The 23,257-nt window shown below is 39.4% G+C and overlaps 1 protein-coding gene across 1 annotated transcript in view; it reads right to left on the bottom strand.

Moving 5' to 3' along the window:
* si:dkeyp-14d3.1 (transmembrane protein 132C) overlaps positions 1-23,257 on the bottom strand; it is a 122,434-nt gene that overhangs the window by 91,524 nt on the left and 7,653 nt on the right. The window contains exon 2 of the mRNA XM_067522029.1: positions 2,372-3,260. Coding sequence (XP_067378130.1) covers positions 2,372-3,260 — 889 coding nt within the window. The remainder of the gene's footprint in view (positions 1-2,371; positions 3,261-23,257) is intronic.

The raw sequence follows: 23,257 nt of genomic DNA, 5'->3' as shown, positions 1-23,257 counted from the left end.
CAAAGAGAAGATTTTAATGGAGTTATGCTGTTCATCTATGCGCACACTAAATAAGGAGTAAAACTAATGTGTACGAGTCTGAAGGAGCTGGTCTTGGAGTTTAAAAACTAATGCGCAGAAGTGAGGATCTAATAAACACGCACAGCTAAAATAGCATAAGGTCTGTCTGACAGTTTTCCCAGGATCATAGACTGGCCCTGCATTCAGGACTTCACAGCTAACAATGGCTGCCACAGAAGCGTGTAGTACACAGATGATGATAATGATGTTGTGAATATAGAGATCAAAGTCTTCTCACTCTGGTGATTAAACGTCCTAACAAATGTATGCATGAGGACGGCCTTATCAACTAGGACCACACAGAGGCCTTTTTCATATCTGTCGCTCTCAGATGGCCAACCTGCGCCTGGCATGCACTGCACTGCCAAATAAAAACACCACAGGCATTGCCTTTGTGGCCAGCACGGCCTGCTCATTTGCCTGATGAAAGAAATCATTCAGGGTTTTCTCAGTTTTGGAAAAAGAAAAAGTTTTCAATGGCTTATCACTTCGGGACAACTAGTCGGTAATTAAATGTAGCACAGGAAAGTCTGAAGAATTTGTTTGGCTTGTAAAAAACTTCACAGCTGTTTTGAACTTGTTTACCTTGGCTCCAAATAATTTGCGCCTAAAGCACTGGATCTTTTTTTAGTAAGCTAGGAATCTTTATTAGTAAACAGTTGGGAAAAGAAAATAAGAGCACAATAGCTTTATAGAAGTCTTAATATGATTCATTTTTTAAAATTAAACACGATGCCTAAGCAGAAAACAGTGCTCAGTATACAGCTTGTATTCCTTATCACATGGCTTGACAAATTAGCTTGACCCCTCGTTGCAGCTTCACCGTAGGTTTATAAACGTTCTAAACCGGTGTGATTAAGATCGCCTTCAGTCATTACACTAATGGACATGAATTTTAATTAATGACATCCTCATTTGCATTGCATGTTAATTATCTAAATTGCTTTGTCTCGTCTGTTCGCTGTAATTAGTAGCTATCAACAGCTTCACTGAATCAAGCCATTTCTGAGAGATAACCCTGCTCGATTACCTGACTCAACTTACTCGATGATATCGACAAGACAAAACAAAACAAAGTGGGAAAAAGGCGAAATTACTTTTAGATTTTAAAAAGCACATCACCTACTCAACCCATAAACATGTACTTGTTAGTCATTTTTTTTAAACGTTTCTGCTCTGCATTTGGGTCAGCCCTGATCATTATCAAACACAGTAAGTGCTTGAGGGAGTGAGTACTTCTATTTTGTACTGTATGTACGCAGCACATAAAAGTAAATACAACTGCCAGTATGAGCCAATACACTATGTGCAATGATCCTGTGTGTGACGTCTTGTGGCAACATGTCAGATCATATTGTTTACAGAGAATAACAATAATAACAATTAATATAAATTACAAATATAATCATTTATACATAGACTGAATATACCTCTTGAAATGTGAATTAAAAGGTGCCATGTGGCTTTTCCTTGTAAGCGGTGTGTTCTGCATACCACGTTGTGTACTGTACCAAATAAACACACATAACTGCAGTTAATGACCAATTCATTCTTGACAAAAATGAGACTACAACTAAATAAAAAACAAATCCTTTTACATTTTTCATCAACAAATATAAGGGATGAATGTAAAGCATCAAGGTGACCAACCTGCAGCATGTGTTGAATCACAAACTGTTGCTCCTTATGAGTGAAACTGTTTCCTCAACTACCCAAAACATATTTGGTTCCAATATTGACTATGATCCTCAACCTGTTGCAAGAGGCTTTGTCTCTGACATTACCGGATTTGTGAACTACAATTAAAATTGCAATGAAAACGCAACAGCACGCTGACATGATGAGGTACAGTAAGATAATTTAACATTTAGTTAGTCCTGTGTGTCCTTACCTATCTAGCTGAACCCAGGTGAACAATATTTTAGACAGTCTGCCTCACACAGACAGTTAAAAAAATAAACCTTTGACTAAAACTCTTAGAGGGTCAAACTTGGACGTATTTTCCTTTGAGCGTGTAGAGAATGTGCCATCTTGTTGTCTTTTGTTGTGTGAAATCTATGATAAAGGTCACTGAACTGATTTAATTTGTTATATAATTAATTGTGTTAATTCTGTTAAGTATGTGAGAGCTAATTTCATAATTTCTTCTCCAATTTAACCAGTCTGAAGAGAAGCAACAATGAAGCAGATGCTCCATTAACTCACTCTCATATGATTTTCTCAGCTCCAATACAATCAATCACACTATAACTAGCAATGAGAGTCTGCAGTCAGACACGTGAAGAAAGAACTAAATTAAATAAATTCTTACCTGAGAGTAAACATCTCCACAGGAGAGTAGGCTGACACCGAGATAAAGGCAGAGACGGTTTCCCTCTGTCTCATTGGTATAGCTGGCACCATGACCATAAAGTTATTATCCAGTCTGTGTTCGGCGAGAGGAGGAGAAGCGGGGTTCTGGTAGAGCTTCACACCGCCAATCCTCCTCAGCGGGGTGGAGGTGTACGAACCAAACAACCCTTCCTGGCTGGAGCGGATGAAGTTCTCCTTCCTGGCCTCCTCTGAGTGGCACTCTCCAGCTTCTGTGGACTGCAGCATGTAGTAGAGCTCCACTGGCGTTCCCTCGGACACTTCGATGTTCCTCTGGCGTCCTGGCACCACGCTGGGTGGGCTGAACCAGTTGGCTAGTGGCTCCAACTCAGCCACACACAGTCCCAGCTCACCCTTCAGCTGGCAACTACCACGTACCTCCTGAGTCTCATGGAAAGCAAACATGTGCACGCAGGGCAGTTTGTCGATGGCGCTATAGTCATCCCAGTCTCTCCCCACAACATAAAACAGAACCTGGACTTTGGGCTTGGCCAGGTGAATCCTAGTATTCATGATAAAAGTCTGTACCTTCCAGTTAAAGGTAAAAAGAGGAGAAGCAGGAAACATCCCTGGGCTCTGTAGGAGCTCTAAAGGGACAGGCTGCTCCACAGAGAGAGGTCCATAGCTAGCGTTGACGGAAGGCAATCTCCTGGCCTGGTAGATGAAGAACGGCTCGGTCCGTGCCATCAAGCTAGAGTTCCTCATAAAGTCCTGATTGGCTTCCTTCAGGAAGAATGCCAAGTCAGCGCTGAGCAGCTGGTAGTTGACAGGCAGGTACGTGGGGATGGACGAATATCTCTGCAATCCATCTAAGACTCGACAGTTGGCTACTAAAAGACAGGGGAGAAGAGCTGAGTCAGGGCAAGCTCACCAGAGAATCACTTGCATCCTACTCTGCGAAAAGCACATGCTGTAAATAATCAGTCTTTAGGCAAAACTAGAGGCTGATAGATCCTGACAGCCATTTAAAGCGATAAAAAAATGAAAACTGTAGGCTGTGGGAATAGTGAAAGTGTGTTGCTGTACATCAAGTGTACTGCACTGTAATTATGAAGAAATGGAAATAACACAACATAGAGTCAGTGTTTTAATTAGTGCTGCAAACAATTAATCTGGTCGCTGATCAATAGAAAATCAATCAGCTTTCACAATTAATTAAGCATGTAATCATGGGTAATGGTCCAACTTTAATATTTTCAGTATTTGGGGTATTTTGGAGTGCTGGTTAGACAGGTTTAAGAGCTTCACTGTAAAGGAGAGCTGTTTGTTTGTGTTAGCTTTTTAACATTTCTTTGAATTGATTTATCACTGACTAACATGCATCCACACCAAGTATCAGTGACACTGGCCATACTATGAAAATAATTGGAACAAACTCCAACTCTGCCAATTGCCATCCATATCAAAATACTAGGATATTCCTAATTTACAAGTCCTCCAACCTTTCTGTACCCCCACATAGGCTGTTTGTCCTCATCCAGTCATATTACCATTTAAACGGCACCTTTATCCATCCTGTTTTTACATCCAGACAGTTAGTATGGCCGCATATCTAATCAACTAACCACATCTAATATAATTCAACCTGTGAATTAAACCTATGTGGAGTTTTGCTCTCCACTGGTAAAGAACAAGCTCACAGAAGAGGCTCATTTGGTATCACTTATGGACCCACTGGTAGAGAAACAGCACAGCACAAACAAAAAAGCTTTAATCACAGTAAGACTGGGCTTTGACCTTCTTCTCAAGAGCAATCTGCTGAGTGATTACACTCCCACAGTACACTCCCATAGCTGCAAGAGCTTTTATTTTTTTTTTCATCTGATCTCCCGTGTAAATCAATGTCCCGACAGTTTACAAATCAAACTGGGATTTGTGATTCATGGTGGTCCTCTTGACCGCAGTGCTGCTGGCTCATGGGCTTGCACAGTGGTGCAAGGCTCCATCAACTGAGGTGCAGCAACAGTCCTACTGTACTTTAAACATCAGTTAGCTGCTTCTGAGTACACACTCAGATACGAACTTTGTCTTTACAACAGGGAACACAAGCGTCTGAGCAGCAGAGGAATTTGTATTTTTCCTGAACAAGCAGGAGGTTTGTGTTGTTTGATGGAAAGACGCATTGTTGTATGTGTGGCATTACGAGGCTGCCAAATAAAAAGCTTGATATTCCAGCAAGACAGAACAGTCAAAAATGAATTCATCCTCTGGTGCCTCTGTGTCACGTCTGAACCCTCACCTAAAATGAAAGTGAAGACGTCTCTCCACAGGACTGAGCACCTTACCTTCGGTTTCAAACGTTTCAACAATAATGCAAGTTGAAAAGGTTGTAAATGTCTGCAAGGCTGCTTTGATCATATCTGATACAAGTGAACCAGAAACAACCCGACAAAATGAATGAGTGTCTATTTACAAGTGCAACACAAGAGCAAGAAGAACTCCTGAATATGTGTGAAGAAAGACCTTGTTCGAGATAGAGTGAGTACACTGTACATGTCAAAGATGTTATTTTCATTCTATTTAAAGCAAAGCAATGAGGCTCATCTTGTGTACAAATAACGTCTAAGAGCGCAATCATATTTAAATAAAATGAGTAGCTAGTCTAGTGGAAAGGAGGAAATGAAATAAACAGAAAGTCTAATAAAATGTGAATATTATGTCTGCACAGGCTGTTGCCCTGCCAAGTAGCAGAACATACTGTAAATACTGTATAATAATTACATCTGTACATTTAGAATCAGGAATTGACATTGATTTGGCCGAACCACTCAGGTCTATGCAGTGTCTCAAAACTATTAATCTATAAACTGGGAAATAATACCGTAGCAAGCAAAATGAAGCCTGGGAATCTACAAACCAAAATCCAAAATACAGAGAATCAGCAAGCCCATGTTATGGATTGGAATTATTAAATCACACAAAGCTTTTTCAAGATGAATCACTCCCTGCTTTGTTCAAGGGAGGAGAAATCGAAAAACACAGTGCAAACCTAGTTTTCAAGCTCCAGTAGTTTTTTGTTTTTCTGTGCAGCAGTGGTGTAGCTCAGATATCTGGACCCCCTGAGAGAATACTGCTGTAGGCGCTCCTGTTAAACAAAATCCTTCTTTTGGAAACGGTGAGGGCCCTCTCCAGCTGTGGACCCTACAAATGTCGCCCACAGTTGACCAACTGGCAATTTCACAGCTTTGTGAGAGCTGATGAAACTGGATATTCTGAGGACACTGTCACACCTTTTCAGGTTGATCCAGTGTTCCTGCGGCACTTTTGACTCCAGTGCCAATGGTGTTAATGAAAAATAGTGTGCAGCAGAATTTTCTCCATCAATAGAGGGAGTCTGATATTTTGGAAAGTACTGTAGGCTTATTTGCTGACTTGCTAGGAGAACGATCAGGAGCTCAATGCAAATAGCATTAAGCTACAGCTGCAAAAGGCTAACTTAGATAACAACTGGAAAAAGTTAAACCTGGCTTTGTCCAAAGGGAAAAATCTGCATGCACCTAGGCTCAACAATTACCTAAATATTGTCTTGTTGTTTAATTAATAAAAAATAAATTGAACTAAAACTTGGTTGACATGTTTTACATTAGTACACAATCAGACATCCGACATTAATGCATCCGGGCCTCACAAGCTATAACAAGCTGTGTCATAATAACAGTTGCAGCTGTCTTAGCATTAACAGATAAGTACATGTCCAGACAGCAATTGTACTAATTGATGAGTTAAAACGTTTTTTATCTAAAAGAAGGCAAATGAATTGAGATACACATAACTTTCAGCTGGCAGAGAATTGCAAAGAAAAAAAAATAGTGGTAATTCAAGTAAAAAAATGTCTGGTTCAGCATACACGTTATGATCCACATCATCTATAATTAAATGTCCCTGTTCTTTGGCATTAAATTGTAAAAGAAGAACCAGCTTTATGCTGAGCCTGATAAATTCTGGTTTTTGAGTTTCTTTTCTTCTTTCCTCCAGTATTTTTAATAAAATGGTGTTTTTTTTTTTTGGAAACACAGTTATGCTTTGGTTTTACCCATGGATCAGCTGAGGGGCCTCTTGCTCTCCTTTTTCGATTAGACTGTCCAGAAAATGTACAAGAAAATCATTAATTTTGGTTTCCCATTTCTTATCACTCCATATTTTATGTTGTGATATCATCGTGTAAAATATTTATTTATACAGTTTCTTGATTTATACCTACGGCGGCAGTGGCTCAGTTGGTAAAGTGGCCACCTGTCCATCGCAGGCCTGAAAGCTCACAGCACGACTCCCCCTGTTCACATGTCAAAGTTTCCCTGGGCAAGACACTGAACCCCCAAACTGCCCAACACGGTCACTGAGGTTGCACAAGGCAACACAGCAAGGGCATCCAGCATTACTAACCTGTGTCAAATCAATGACCTGAGCATTGGGAAAAGAGCCAAAAGAAGAAAAAAGCAAACTTTGGTTTATAACCAAATAAGTAGTAATCTTTCCATCAGCTGCAGATGTGTTTAGTGCTGGTTGGCATTTTTAACATGTCAAACATTTTGCCGGCTAAACATCACCCATTTCAAAACAGCACTGTCAATGTGTGCATGTTAGCTTTTAGCTCAAACCACAATTATGCCTGAGTACATCCTTACAGAGCCAGAAGCATGTCAACTCAAGTCTCTGATGAAATTGTCTGAGGAGAGATGAGCAAGGATACACAAGATCATCCTTCTTAGATGTCGTTTACTGGACAGATAAACCACATTTATTTTAAACTTGTTTTTCAATGGACACTGTAGCTGATCTGTACACTCATAAAAACTAACACTACCAGACATTCATTTTATTTCTTTTCATATACACCGCGTCAACTCTGTGGATCTGAGATGTGGCTGACAGAAGGACAATCAACAACTTATTATATTAATTAGAAAGATCTTTCTTTTTGAAATGTGTTATTTTCTACTATTAATAACATTTTAAAGAACAGGAGCGCAGTAAGATTTTCTTCAGCAATAAACACATTTTAATTAACTGTTTTTATGTTGATTATTCAGTCACAAATGAGGCTGAAAATCCCTGTGCGTCAGGTAGAAACACAGCTTGATGCAGTGCATTTACATAATTTCAATTTTTCTAAAGCATTTGATGTAATAAATCATTGATCTACAAACCTTAAGGCTATAAAACATAATCACAATTATTATCATAACCTGAGCTGGGCTATTGAATAATTCATTATTTAAAAAAAAAAAGAAATACATGAAGATGCAACAGTCAAAAAAATGCTGGTATTTATGTGTCCATGTCTTTTTTCTTGTGATCTGTGCATGGTTAAAAAAAGGGGGGGGGCAGGGGTTAATTCATAGATATAGTGAACCTCAGGCAGTCTGGACAGAAACACACCATCTGTGCCGACACTGGCATTTTGCTTTCTTTAAAATATCAACTGTAATCGTCATCAACTAACTCTAAATTTTGACTGACAGCTGAGCCAGTCGAGCCGCCATCATCATAAACAAATGTCGCTGCTGATGGCGGTTCAGAGAAAGGATGTCTGATATGTCTAAAAACCGATATGTCCTTGCGTCTTTTCCTTGCATCTCTCCATGAATCTTTACAGAGATGGACTAAGATGCAAGGAAAAGAAGTGTGAGGAAAACAGCAGCGCTCACAAGAGACTTGAGATGTAGCCTCAATCTTATCAAGACATGTGTTATTTGGAGATAGGGGATTGTTACAGTAGGCCAAAAAAATGGACTTAACAAGCACAGATTTTAGTTCTGGCCTTAACACAGTCAGTGGAAGGCAATCTTAAGTCAGAAGAAATTGATTTGTAGTCTCTGTCACCACTGGTCTGCTCTTTGTGTAATCCACTTTCTAATTTAGTGTACAAGCACACAGCATGTAATAGCTTTAGAAAATGTTTTAGTTCCAATTATTTTGGTTGTCACTTACAAATATCTGATGCCACTCTTGCACATACAGTCAGTTAATCTTTGCAGTTCCTGAGGTGACCAGTCAGATGTTTTTCTGTCAGCCACGACTGTGCAGAGGTGAGCAGGGGAGAAAGGCAGGTCCCAGATGAGTGCTAACTAGCCAAGCAGCACCCCTCCTGCACTCTGCCTCGTGCAGGCTCACTCGCGCTAACACTGGATATGTACAGCTGGAATAGGAGACTGGCAGAGCGGAGAGCAGCCTTCACACTTGCAGGGATTGAGTAAATGAACAGCCACAATTGAGGACACCAGGGAGGGAGAGGCCACGTTCCTGCTGCCCACTCCTGGCTGTAATAATATGGGTGGACGCAGAAGTGAGCGACTGCCTGAGTGTCTTTGTGCTTCATCACACATGTCAAGGCAGACAAGAAATAAGGAACAACGATAGAAAGCAGAAAGCAGCAGACATAGGTGAGCAATAATAAATTAAGAAAAGCTGATGTTTGCATGAACCTGGATCCTCTTATGAGTTTCAGTTTTTCATAATCTCTTTCACAAGACCAACACACAAAACAGTTAGACAACATTTGTAGTCTAAATGTGGTTTTCGAACACAAAACAGCACAACACAAAACTGACAGAAAAATACCCTTTGTCAGGGTTTACAATTACACTGTCTTTGACCGTCATCATGACCCTGAATCATTCAAGGCTTTGCCATGAATGCCAAGCAGGATAGTCTTAAACATGAGGGATGAGAGAAAGCTCTCTAGTCCCATTGAATTACCCACATCATATTTCTCACCATGTTCAATTAATAAGGGCTATTGAATTTGTGACCATGCGTCAAGAATAATAAATACAATATTTCCTTCAAGGATCATTTGTGGATGATTTATGCTTTTGAGCCACAAAGAAATTCACTGGAAAAAAGAATCAATATGTGACACACTATGGTATTACTTCATGCCAGCCTCCATAGAAAAGAAATCATTCAGGCAGGTAGAGCTCTGCAGAGTCTACCTAACTGATAAGCAAGAGTCATGGACGAGGGAGATACAGACACAACACATGCACGCAGGTGACTCTTCTTTCTTTTTGGGGGGAGCTGAAATAAATGTTCTATAATTGCTCTTGATTACGGGTCAGTTTAAATTACTGCATGTGCATGTGTGCTGGCAGGTTACTGAGGGACCTGCTGCAATGTGTGTTGCCTCACCTCTAATGGATGACCACATTTAGGATGTTAAAAGCTAATAAAGAGTAATGGGCCGGTGGCTTCACTGGGGAGGAGGAAGCGCAGCTATTTTGAGTTCATGAGAGAAAGCATCATCTCTGGGATTAAAGAGTATCGACCGACGAAGAGTAAACACTGCAATGCGTACGGCTGGCCTATTTGGGGAAGCTGTGGATGGAAAAGATGCACCCGAATAGGTGCTGCTGTTAGTGACTGGTCAATGGGGGTGTCATTATGGCACGCTGGGAGTGGCTGCCAGGTGCTACAAGGAGACCTGATATGTCTGCAACAGTGTTAGCACAGCAAGAGACTGCAGACTGTGCAGCAAGAACCCTGGGTATCCTGCTGACAGAGAATAACACCCCCTTTGTCCCATCCTGCGCACATGCCTAGGGGGGAAGGGGCTCGGAGCTTTTGGCCTGGATTGGGAGGATGAGACAAGCCCATATCTGTGTGCCTATCAGTATTCTCATGGCCCTGCCGGACCTCTCTACAACATAAACTGGGTTCCTTAATGAATCTCTTCCCCTCACACCGGCCTTTACTGCAAAACGATATCGTAAATCAGGCTAAATACAGAGGCATTCGCTGAGCAGAGTCAGTCAGCCTCTCTCTGATTGCTGAGGGACGTTTAATGTTGAGTGAGCTCCGTTAGGAAAGAGAAACGCCTAGACACAAATACAACAAGGACTCATTGGCCACCAACACAAGAGACTTCACTCAAGTTAGAAAACATTCAACAAATATACAGCAAATAGCCTTATAGGGAATGTCACATGACTATCTGTAATATTCAGTATAATGTGTATTAACACAATTTCAGCTGTAGCACTGTTCACCTCTTTAACTGTGATCACCAAGAAATCATGTTAACACAAAAGAGAAGCAAAGCAAATCAAATCAAATCAAAAGAACACAAGTAAAGCGGATTGATTATGGATGATGACGCCTGTGTGTGATTTTGCAGCTTGAAAATGAAGTGCTGTGCCTCTCTGATGAGTGTGAGGAATAAGAGGCAGCCTCTCACAATCAAAGTAGGGGCAAATCAACATGTTTTACTCCTTTGAGGGTCAAGATGCATCAATAAATACTTAGCAAATAAAACCTAAGAGGTCAACACTGACACCCCCTGGAATGAACTGCTGAACTGAAATTATAAAGCTTTAGAACGTTTGTTCAGGAGCAGGTGCGTGATAGCAGAAAAACCCGTAAGTTAATTAAATCAGCTTATATAGTCAGTGCAGAAGGTAGATTTTTCCCTCAAATCCATTTATTTGAAAGGTGTGAAAAACAGAGCTGGTAAATGAAAGAGTTCTGTAGCACAGTAGCTCTGCGTGCTTAAGTGTCTCCTTATCCAAACCTGCTCCCTCCCCAAATCTACTGGTAAACCTCTCCCCAAGGTCACACACGTATAGGATGATAAATTCTGCCCAGAGCTCTCCTGACAAGGCTGAATTCCTTTAAATGAGCCACACTGTGATGAGAGTTGGATACATACGCAATGTTTTTCAATCTAGACTTTTCTCTGAGTTCTTTTCAACGCTTTCTCTTCTACTTTCATCTAATGAATAGACAATTATGCCAATAAATGACCTTGATAATTCCCTTTGCCGTTCTATTAGACTATAAATGCTCAATATGGATATCCTCATTTCAAACTGAATGGCACATTCAGATTAACTGCCAAGGTGGTATGGATGCATTCAAAGTCACTATAAAGATGTGAATGGAGAGAAACAGGTGCAGATTGATTCTTGGTGGGGGCACAGTGGGCTGACGACTTGTCTGCTGAATTTGAAAATGTTGTTGAAAAAAGTTGTATGACACCACTTCATCGATGCACAAAGGCAAAACCAGAAAATAAATGGTCTTGGGGCAAATTAGGTAAAACCAAGAGTTATAAAATCCTTCTCTCTCAGCTGTCACTCATACTGATGCACAGACACGTTTGGTGTTTGTTGTTACAGCTACAGCCAAACTGTCTTTGAACTTTCATGCTAAGCTGTTATTGACTCATAAACATGGACTACAAAAACATGTGAGCACTTAAGTGAATAGCAATACAGAGGGACAAAAAGATATAGAAGCAAATAAAGAAAAGTTTTTATCCATGAACCATAGATTGCTTTAAAACATGATTTGTTTGTAAATTGTGATTGCTGCAATTAAAATCCAACATCTGAGATTCTACATAAACAAAATACAGTAATTTTGTGGACACAATAAAAATAAGGATGACACTTAAATTCGATTCCTCAGTCAGTCATACTTTAGTTAAATCTGAAAATACAGACTTCAAGAAGATACAGTACATTTAGATTCAGTCTGACTTGTGTTTCCCAAGGATTTTAAAATATAATTCTGAACACGTTCATAAATCTGCTTAGAAATGATTGAAAAAGAGTCGCCTCTGCATCCTACAACTTCACCAAATTTTCACATTTTCTTTTGTATCACCACTGTAATTTGTCTTTGGTCTTTGAAGGAGGGGGTTGTTGGGGGCTATTTTATAGCGCAAACATTGGACAAAACTATTGACGGCACCAATACTGCATGTTTTTATAAAGTCAAAGAGGACATACACTAAGTAATCAAACTTCATTAACATGTGAACTTGATAGCTTTATATATTATAAAGGTTACTGTCTTGCCATCAACGCTCCAATCTCTTCTTAAGACACAGCAGATTGAAAAAATATTAAGTTTTACGAAACCAGTGTTTCACAACTTAAACATTGATCGCATAGTTACAACTATTTTCCAAAAAGGGATTCCTCCACAAAGATATTTAATAGCAACAGAGCAATACATTTCTTTTATTTTAGGACTAGTGACAGGAGCAGCAGTGGTTGGTGGAGCACTTTGCAAAGATGCCATATGGCGCATGTCTTTACCACCGAAAACAGGTCAAGGTTTCTCCTTTCTGTTCTAACTCACATTCTGTTAAAAATCGCACTGGGGAAAAGAGAAGAAAATAGCAACACACATCGTAACACTAAATTAATTTGACAATGATACAGTCGGGTGGGTATCTTTGTCCTCTAAAGCTTAAATTACACACCAAATAGTTCTCTTAGTGATTCTCTAGTGGGTTGTGTGTACATCTTTAGGCGACATACTGTACAGCAAGATCAGGGCTAGTCACTAGTGTACTGTATATTTTCAAAGCCTTAACCTATTGGAGCCATAAAAATGATTCCAAGTGTAGAAGGAGTGTCCATTCGCCCCACGGTGCCTCATTCCTTTGTGAAAAGAGCTTTTATTACAGCTCCAGATGGACTGACTTTAAATCTGCAGTTTAAACTAAAACCTGTCAGAGTGAACTCCATGAACAAGTAGGTATGTTTTGGGCCAGGAAAAGAAAGCTATTAAAACACAGCCAGAGAAATGTTTCTATTTCAGCCTGGATCAGAAAGGAAAACAGTAGGCCTTCATACCACTGACAAAATCAGTTTTAAAGAATTATTTTCCACTAGCTATGAGAAAGGGCATGTTTTGTTTTCAAAGACTTCAGGTCCGGCTGTCAAGCCGAACTTTAATCTGGTGACTGACAGCAACTCACTCTGCACCCTGTCAAACTAGTCTGTAGGAATACATGTTTTAATCATGAGCCAGCTATATATTTGATTTTTGAGCAAAACAAATATGTTAGGACACAGAAGCTAATTATACTCTTTAGATCAACATTCTGGCTACCTGGTACTACAGCATGAAGCCTCATCATCTTGTTGTGCAAAAAAAATCATATGTGACAAATTTAATGAAAATGTCAGCTGGACTATAACAGAGTTTATCTTTATCTTATTCTGAGGACACACCTTCCCACAAATGGGAAAGTACACACATAAAGCCTGTTTACACCAACTACCACAGATTTCTAGCCTCTGACAGTCTGAGAGCAGCACACACCTGATGACTGGGGGAAACCTTTGGGGGCAAACTGGGGGAAGGATAGGTTGGGAAAGACTAGACATTTGGGAGATAGAGAAGCCCAAAAACCAGCGAGAGTGGGAAATTCTTGTGTGTTGTGACAAAACAAATATGGCAACAACTGGGAACTCAACAATTGCGTGCGTAAGAATAAAAGATAAAGAAAAGCAGCAAAGTCATGGATGTAAAGGTGAGGACAATGCAGGTGAGGAGCAGACGTTAGAGCCTAGGAAGGGAAATTAATGTAAAATAACTTTATAAAACAGCTATGTTCACAGACCACATCTGATGGAGTGGGATTTGATCTTGCGGCCATCTGCATCCCAATTCGATGCTCTACCCATTGAGTCACCAGGCCCCCTGATCGCCAATACTGGCTATAAATATTGAAAAATGTTTTTCTTTTTATTTCTTTTTTTTTTTTAATAGTGAGAATAACTGGCAGGTACTGGGTCTTAGAACTAAAAACTAGAACCTTCATGCTGCACACAATCAATGAATTTCTCTGCTGACTTTCAGCGCAAGACATTTTGAAAAACCAAACCTAACTCATCATCAATTCACCCACAGATTAGTTATTATTTAATCACATTTCTGAATCAGTTTCTCTTGTGACAGATTTTAACACAGACTGCATGTCATTTGCCAAGCAAAAATACAATAATACTGTGTTTGCTGTCTGATTGAAAATGGTAATACAGAGTAAAAAATTCCGGGCCGATGTACTAGAAAGAAATAGTTCTTAACTATAAATTTCCAGAAAAATGTATTCATTGTAACATAAAAATACAACAACCTTGAGACCAGCACTGTAATAAGAACTTTTGTGGCTGTAATCAATACCCTGTTGTAATTAGGTTTCCATCCTGCATTTCGGCTCAGAGCATTTGGGGCTCACACCGTCTTTTTCATAAACAATCCACACTTGAATACACATGGACACACAGATAACTCTCTCATTGGATGTTTTTGGTGACTTGTCATCCTTTGTCAGTAGTGCTCTATACTGTAAAATCTGTGAGGGCCAAAACAAAACAAACATTGTTCAGATGACGGACATCTACACTTTCTTCACATTATCAAAGTAAAGTGACTTATCTATGTTCACCATTAATACATTCTGTTTTTCTGACCTATGTTGCTACGCATCATAGTTTCACTAAAATTGCCCCTTTGTCCTTGATTTTGGTGCGGTTTTGGGCATGCAACACCGCTTAAATTAGCAGTAAGAGAGAGTAAATTAACATAATTAAACAGACATCAGCCTCAGAGGAGGTTGAGACATTCTTGTTTTTGACTTTGTTCATTTCTTTTTTTCCTTCAGGTAAGAGACCAAGTGAATAAGCATTTAAGTAGATAAAAGAAGCCATGTGAGGGAATCTCCAACCAGAGTTGGACAGAGTTAAACATGGCTCCACTGGTCCGGTCATACTACTGCCGGTAAGATGATCAAACCCTACTTAAGCACTGACACTCTGTATCGTAGCTGCCCAGTTGTTACAGCATAACTCTATTTCTTACAATAGGAAGAGATATACCAGGAATAAATCAAAGTTCACTTCCCTCCGTTCTCACTGTGAAATTGTGTGCAACTCCAGATTCCTTATCAAAAAATTGATATAATCCTCCTATATCTTATGCTTTCAGGTTTTATGTACTTAGTATGCTTTTGGGTGAGAGAAGTTCTGTATTTATGTTTTTAGCGCCTACTGTTTGTCTCGGGGGGTGGTCACACTCATGACCTTGTCGCAGGAACAGAGAGTGATTTTTCACTTCTCATCTGTCTTCATTCAAAGGAGGCTGCTGTTTCAGAGATCAACCCACCTGAGCTGACCAGCTCACAATATATTTCTCACTTAGACATGCAGGTCAGGCATGAATGCAGTTGCAAGAAAAAGTAATGGCACCATTTCCTGGTTTTCTGCATAAATTGGTCATAAAATGTGATCAGATTTTTTTTTGATGGCAGTCCCAAATATCAACAAACACGAGATTTTTAGGCTAATCAAGCACTCATGATCTTTCGCATCTTGTGAACATACACGTTGAATATACAAAGTGATGGTGGAAAAAGTAACAGGCAACACTAGACTATTGTCACTAAATGTCAACTGGAGTAAAGTGTTGCCCGTCCTGGAGTCTAATCAGTGAAATGAGAATGGAGGTGTGGTGTTTAGGACTACATTTAAAATCACTCAGTGTCAGAATGCTAATCACAAGGAGCAACAGTAAATGTGAGCCATGCCACAAAAAAATAAGATCTCATAAGACCTATAATCAAGAGTTACTGATTTGCATGTAGCGTGAAAGGGCTACAAAGTGATCTCAAAGACTTTGGACATTCATCAGTCCACAGATGGACATCTTCTCAATCTGTAGGCTACTCTCCAAAAAGATTGCTCCCCAAAAACAACACTGCAGCTTGCCTGAAGTTTGCCTATGACCACCTTGATACAACAAACATAATTATCGTCCCAACTGTGGGAGCATCATGATTTGGGGCTGCTTTGCTGCCTCTGGACCTGAACCATTTGTCGTAGTCGAGCGGAAAATTAGTTTCCAAGTTTATCACAGTATCTTTCAGGACAATGTCAGAATAGTTGTTTGCAAGCTGATATATACAATAAGTTGGGCAATGGAGCAGGGCAATAAGCCTAATCATAGTGTCAGAGACACATATTGTGCCTTTTTGAGTTTCCCAGTCAAATAGACGTCCAATAGAGATGTGGTGGATTGACCTCTAAAGAGCTATTCACACCAGACATAGAAAACACCGGGAAAAAATGGTCCAAAGTACCTTGTGGTCATTGTGCAGGTGTATTCAACAGTTAATGAGGTGGTTCAGCCAGCTGTTAAAACACTGTTGCCATTACTTTTTCCACCTTTACTTTGCATGTTTAATGGGTGTGTTCGATATAGACATGAAAGATCAGAACTGTTTATATTGAATCAGCTTAAAAATATTGTGTTTGTTGATGAAGCAACTTGGCTTCCATATCTGAAGAGGAATATATGTACAACAAATATTCACATGCTTCCTTGGTTTATAAGTCATTTATACTTTTCATGCTTTAGCATGTGTATTGTTTAAGCAGCCATCCAAACTCCAAAAATACAGGATTAAAAATTTATGTAAAAGCAATAATAAAAATACTAATCTCTATTTACAGAGCACATTCCTAAACCAGCTGTGTGGGGGCCAATCAATGTGTGAAAATAACGTCTCATGCTCCCTGAACAAGCCTTTCACAATTTGAGCACTATGAATCCTGGCATTGTCCTCTTGAAATAGGCCTGTGCCATCACGAAAGAAAAAAAATCCATTGATGGAAAAAACCTGGTCATTCAGTATATTCAGGTTCTCAGGTATCAGTTGGGGTTGAATAACCTGTGCCAGGTTAGACAGCTGAGACAAATTAATCCCTTCCGTTAATTTCCAATAGAAGGCTCTTACCTATTTGCTTAGTTAGATCCAGATGGTGACTTTTTGGTCAGGCTGTGTAGCATCTAGCAGCATTATTTAAATCAAATAAAATATTGGTAGGTTCTTCCTTCTCTTCTTTTTAAAAAGGGGTTTTAAAAGAGGCTACTGACTCTGATGAGCTGATGTCCTCAGGTAGTTTATTCCAGAGCGTTGGGGCTCAAACTGCAAAAAATCCCAAACACCTCGAGTTTTCAGCCAGACCTCAGCGAAAGATAAAAAGCCTCTTTTGGAATATATCAAGCTATGTACAGGCGCATGAGGAACTAAGAGTTCAGATATATGATTGGGGAGAGGCGTTAAGAGTTTGAAAGTCAACAGTACGATCTAAAAATCAATTCTACAACATACTGGGTGTCTGAAGTGTAAAGAGGCTAAAACAAGTGTAATGTGTTCTCGTCATAGTTAAAAGTCTCGTAGCTGAATTCTCAAGAACCTGGAGGCAATTAATTTATTTTTGACTGTGGCAGGTAAAAAGATTGTTAGAGTCACCAAGGAATAAGAAAACAAGGGCACAAATGATATTCAAAAATAAACATTTCTGTGATGGTAAAATCACTAATGCACGTACTGTTTAAAGTTTAAGTTACTGTCAAAACAAACAACAACATTCTATGTTGATTCTCTATGTTTTCATTAAAATTGGATGAAAACTTCTCACAGTCCACATCACTTTCAGCTGAAGGCCCAGGAGCAGTCAGGTTTATCAACTTAGCTTGAACAAAAATTTAGGGTTTTGTTGATGGGCAGCCATAGGATCAGAGAAACAGTGTGCTCTAGCAATTTTTTCCATAATACTGTAATGGAGTAGAAACTCCTTTACAGCCTCATAATGGACCTCACTTATTTCTTCTTGGCTCTGCTTTCCTACATTCAGCCATACCAGCTATGAATACTGCAGTCTGTCCCAGGTTGATTCCTATGTGTAGGTGGCTTAGACCGGCCATAAAAAGGACCAGTGATGACCACTTCTAGTGCAAATGGTAGTGATGGGCGATACCAGTGATTTCAGATTCGATCCCATACCAAGTAATACCTTGGCTAATTTAGCGATATCGATCCGATCCGATATCCAGAGTGTTATGTTAATTCTGTCATCTGATCACGATGAAACACAATCACGTGAGCCCTTACAGGGAATAATTAAAAACATTAAAACGACAGCAAAATCATTGTTCAACCTATTGGCATTTTTAACATTTTCATTATTTTAAATAAAACGTATTAACGTTCTGACTTATCTCCATGACAACAGCATGACACTTTCTTTATCAGGTGAACAGTTTATGTCACTTGATATCCATGACTCGCCCTCATCTACATGTATGTCTTATATACCCATCTGTATTTCCTTCCCTTTGTTTAAAACCAATTATGGATTAGACACTCTTTGCCTATTTCTACAATTCTCTTGAAACAGAACATTCGTAGCGAAATAGTCCGTGAATAAAAATGATACATTTCGCTCCGAAATGCTGCCTGTGTTTGGAGGTGGAGCCGCCAGCCGGCCGAGCACGTGTCGAAGAAGTTTAGTTGAAGATTGTGGATCATGGGGCGGATCGGCGGAAGGAAAAGTAGTTCCTATGCGGTGCATCACAAATAATATACAAATTGATGTAGAAGGAGCAGAAAACATTCGGATATGACTGCAGAGAAAATATGAATAAATAAACAGAAAATATCGATATTTTAACTTGAGAATCGATATTTAAAAATTGGCCGTCAAGATCGAAATATCGATATTTTGGTATTGATCCGCCCATCACTAGCAAATGGACACGTATCTTAGAAGTGTTTAACAACGTCATCAATATGTGACAAACACTAAACACACTGACTAAACATTTTGCAATGCGTTTCTTTTGACTGTGTTGTGGCTCTTTGCACTGTGTTTCTTAAAGCTGTGCCTGTGTTGTCAAATTGATGAAGATGTTTTCTTTAATTTGCTTGTGTTCTCAATTTGCAGTGCTCTATGGGCCACCGTAGTGGCAAAAAAAAAAAAAAAGGAAACTTTTGGGAGGTTTTGTAGGTAAGTTGGTATGGTAGTAGTCCATAAACCTCAGTGGTTCGACTCCCGGCCCCTCCTGGCTGTGATTAAAGTATCCTTGGTGAAGACACTAAACCCCAAGGTTCTCTCAGTGAGTCTGGTGAGCACCTGGCAGCTGCCATCATTGGTGTGTGAGCATGTCTATTAATGGGTTAAATGAGATGTACCATTGTATAGCTCTATATACGCAGATCAATTAGACATGACATTTGCTGTTATAGATAAAACCCGGATTACATGACTCTGAACTTCAGCGGTTGCCATAGTCCCAAAACATCTAATTACAGGGCCTTCAGACAACAGTCATTAGGGTTTTCACAGGATACACAAAAACAGCATGGAACAACACAGCTGTAGCAATCAAATGCAGCCCAGCAGGACAGAAAAACCACTTGCCAAGTGCATGTTTGCACTTACCTCGAGCTTATACAGGGGAACGGTTAGCATGCCCTCTGAGGAAATCATAGCATGACCTCTTAACACTGCCAGTGGATCCGAGGCATGAGTGAAATGTGAGAGGGCAGCTAGTTTCCACTAGTTTCAACACAAAAATAATTTCAGCATATTATCTAGAATAATGTCAATTTAAAACGTGATGGTGGCACAATAGTAGTGTTATGTACACTAGTACAAAGTTCTTCTGTTTATCACTCTTCCAAATGTAATTCAGAGCCAAAGTTTTAACTCAAACTTATTATATAGGGCTTAAAGAATACACACTGACAAACTATGCATCTTTGCTTCTGCTTTCTTTTTTTCTTTTGTAGAAAAATGTGCTGCTAAGCTTTTAAGGCAACCACCATATTAGCCTCCCTCCACTGCATGCCACTAAAGTCCAGAGTCAATTCTAAGGTTTAACTTCGGCCCAGTCAGCAGCTTGCCTCCAGCTTGCATTTCTGAACTCTTAACCCATTATGCGTCATCATGCATACTGACAGACTCAAGGATCGTTAAGTAAACTTGACTCCAGTAGTTAGTGCTTTACTGCTTTCTTCATACCCCAAATTCTCTTTATTCATTTTCTTGTCTTGTTTAATATTTTATGACATATTAAGGGGGAACTTTGGGACAGCATTGCTATATGGTTTGTGTCACACTGACCCCGTCAGCTCACGGCTGTTTACCAGGTATAAAAATTACCATGTTAGTTTAGCATGTTATTCTAAAAGTTATTTGGAATAATCGAGAGGTACCTGGCTGCTGATCAAGGTCACAGATCATCAACAAGATGATGGATTGCTGGAATATTCATATATATGCCCATATTATTTTAGTGATGATGAAAGTAAAGTGAACACCAAAATTTATGGCAATATTCATCCTGAAGGAAACTTGAATTTCAGTAAGATAAGTCATCAAAGTTCACCCCCTGGAAGCAACCATGAATATTTTTGTGACAATTCATCGAGTTTTGATTCAATTTACTGGCTCACTGCAGAGTTTTACTGTATTTGCTTCTAAATTTACACAAGCTAATTAAATATTTAAGGACAAAATGGTAGACCAAGCAAGAAATGGCCTCTCTAGAGCCAAACCCTTAACAAAGGTAACTATTCTGAATTCTGATTCTGTGCAGGTGGGAAAAAAAGCATAGAGTGTTGCATTAACAACCTGATGGAGCTTTTTCGCCCAATTTAATTTAAACTGTAATATTTTAAGCTAATCCCTTGTTATCACTGGGGTCACTCTGTCTCAGCTTGGTGTGGCTCTTCCCATGTTGTCTGAAATTGAGGGCCCCTGGGTTAAGAGGAGAATCTGCAGGCGCAGATAGGGGTTGAGAGCGAGCTATGGCAGGATGTGCTAACTGCCAGCGCTGTTCCTCCTGGCCTGGGTGACACCACTAAGCACTGAAGGGCCAATGGCTCGCAGTTGCCACACTGTCTATGTTGTGACTGGGCAAACGTAACCCTTTCCCCCAGCTTAAGAGAAACAATGCAGCAAGAATTACCCAGTCTGCCAAAAACTGAGGACTGGGGGCCGCTGGACAGAAGGAGCATGATGAGAACGTGAAAACATGTCTTTGCTTCACATCTAGTTGAAGACCAAGATAAATAAATATAATAACAATGCTTTTAAGATCCAGTATGTTAATATGTGCAGGAAGACTTTGTGCTCTGCATCTATGAATAGAGTCATGCTGACTCATGTGAGTTTACAAAAGGGAGTTCATTGAATTTGAGCTGGACTAACTCGTACAGTGATTGTACTCTGTGGTGGCCATTACTTTCACACTGATTAGGAGCAAGTGATTGTGTGGAGACTGACTGAAAATGTACGCATACACTGGAATTCTAATTACACCAAGTACCATCTAGTCAACGCTCAAAGTGTATTTGAGGCCATTTACACTTAACTGACTTGTAGTTAGTGAACAAATTATTATTCTGTGGATTTATTTTTGTTGAGCTCTGGCTTTAAAATAACAGCAGCAAAGAAACATCACATCCTATAATCATTGCAAATCTGTGGTACCAATTTTATAATGCAAACATATTGTTATATACGTTACATGTAAGTTAAAGCCTGATGTATACTGGGTTCTTGAAGCCAATATGGATACAAATTTGATTATGTAAAAATGAAAAATTTAAAATGTAAGTATTTTTTAAAATGATGCATACATACATTTGCAACCTTTTGGCCAGTAATCCCTTAAAAATCCAGAACTCTGAAGAGGCATCAATATTTTTTTTCTTTAAATAATCAAATTACTGTGTGTAATGTGAATTAGGTGAACTGCACTCATGAACTCAACCATTTCTGCAGTTACCCAGGAAATTTAACAAGTTTTTGCCATTTTTTTAGCTCATTGTTTTGATTTAATGGTTGTGGTTTCCATTCCCATCAAACTTGTTTTTAGACATAGCAGGCTGGTGTTTTCATGGAATGTGCCAATAAATCCACTGTTTACCACCAAGAACAAAACAGCAGACAGACACAGGCAGCGCCTGGCTAATAAACCTAGTGGGACATTTAGCAGCTAAAGAGCCGTATATTTCCCACAATAGTTTGGGTCTGTGGGTGCCAAAACCAAAACGGCGAAAGGAAGAGGGAAGATTAGACGTACAGTTACTGGTGGCCTGAAACCTCAAATTGATTTCTAATGTTGGTGGCTGCCTGATATGAAGCAACTATTTCTAATGTAATCACATGAAAATGCTGTGTTTCACTGTTTTCTGCACTGACTGCCAGAAAGTCCTGAAGTGGTTTTAAAAGGTAAATGAAACCAAATGATGATTTATAGTGTGCAGGACATTTTCTACCTGAACAATACTTATCAGTTCTTGTGGTGGACAAACTATGTAGAAGAGACACTGTCTGTTAGCCACATCAAATATACAGTATCTTTGACATGTCTCTACTGCAACGGATTATTTACTGGACAACATACTGAGTATGCCAATACCTGTAAATCTGCTAGTATGGATCAAGGCAATTCATCAATCATTAATTTAATGAAGATCACTGCATTGCAGCAGTCCACATAAACACAGTCATAAAGAACTCCACAATTCCCTTATCATGTGACATATTTGTGATGAAGACAATAATCACCTAAAATAGGGTAATTTTGAGTCATTTATTTCATGGCAGATAAAATTGGACCAACCACCATCCTTTCTTAGTCTGTCTACATTTATTAATGATACCTTCTTCCTGTTAATCAACACTGTAACATCCTATCATCCATTACCTTAACTACTAACCCTGTTAAGGGTGGTGCGAGTGCTGGAGCCAATAAAAAAATGCAAATAAATATTAAAAACAAGAGGTAACGAAATATGCATTTGTCTGGTCACTAAGATAGAATAGCACTGTCATTATTTTTGAACAAAGTAAAGTTAGCCAGAGCTGAAATGTTAATCTTCAGAGTCACACTGAAGTAAAGCCCAGAGCTGCTTTACTTACAATAAACATGTTGATTTCACTCAAGGATTTTTTTTTTATCCCAAAGATTTATATATTAGGCAAATGCTCTTTGTTTCGAATTATAAAATGTGCTGTGTCAGAAGCACCTTTCCATCTACCATAATTCATTTTTCATGCAGCGGTACATTGGTTTGCTGTCACAGTTGAGAGGTCACAGCAAACTCCTCGGTACTGTTGCTGCTACAGCAGACAACAGTGATTATTCACAAACAGAATGGATTGCTCAAGGGATAAAACTAATATATTTTAAAATTAAAATTCCCTGCTTCAGTGATGGTTTTAAGGCTGCT

Source organism: Channa argus, chromosome 11 (genome assembly GCF_033026475.1).
Source record: "Channa argus isolate prfri chromosome 11, Channa argus male v1.0, whole genome shotgun sequence".
NCBI classification, from domain to species: domain Eukaryota; kingdom Metazoa; phylum Chordata; class Actinopteri; order Anabantiformes; family Channidae; genus Channa; species Channa argus.
The sequence above is the reverse complement of the archived record's forward strand: the minus strand, read 5'-3'. Positions and strand labels throughout refer to the sequence as shown.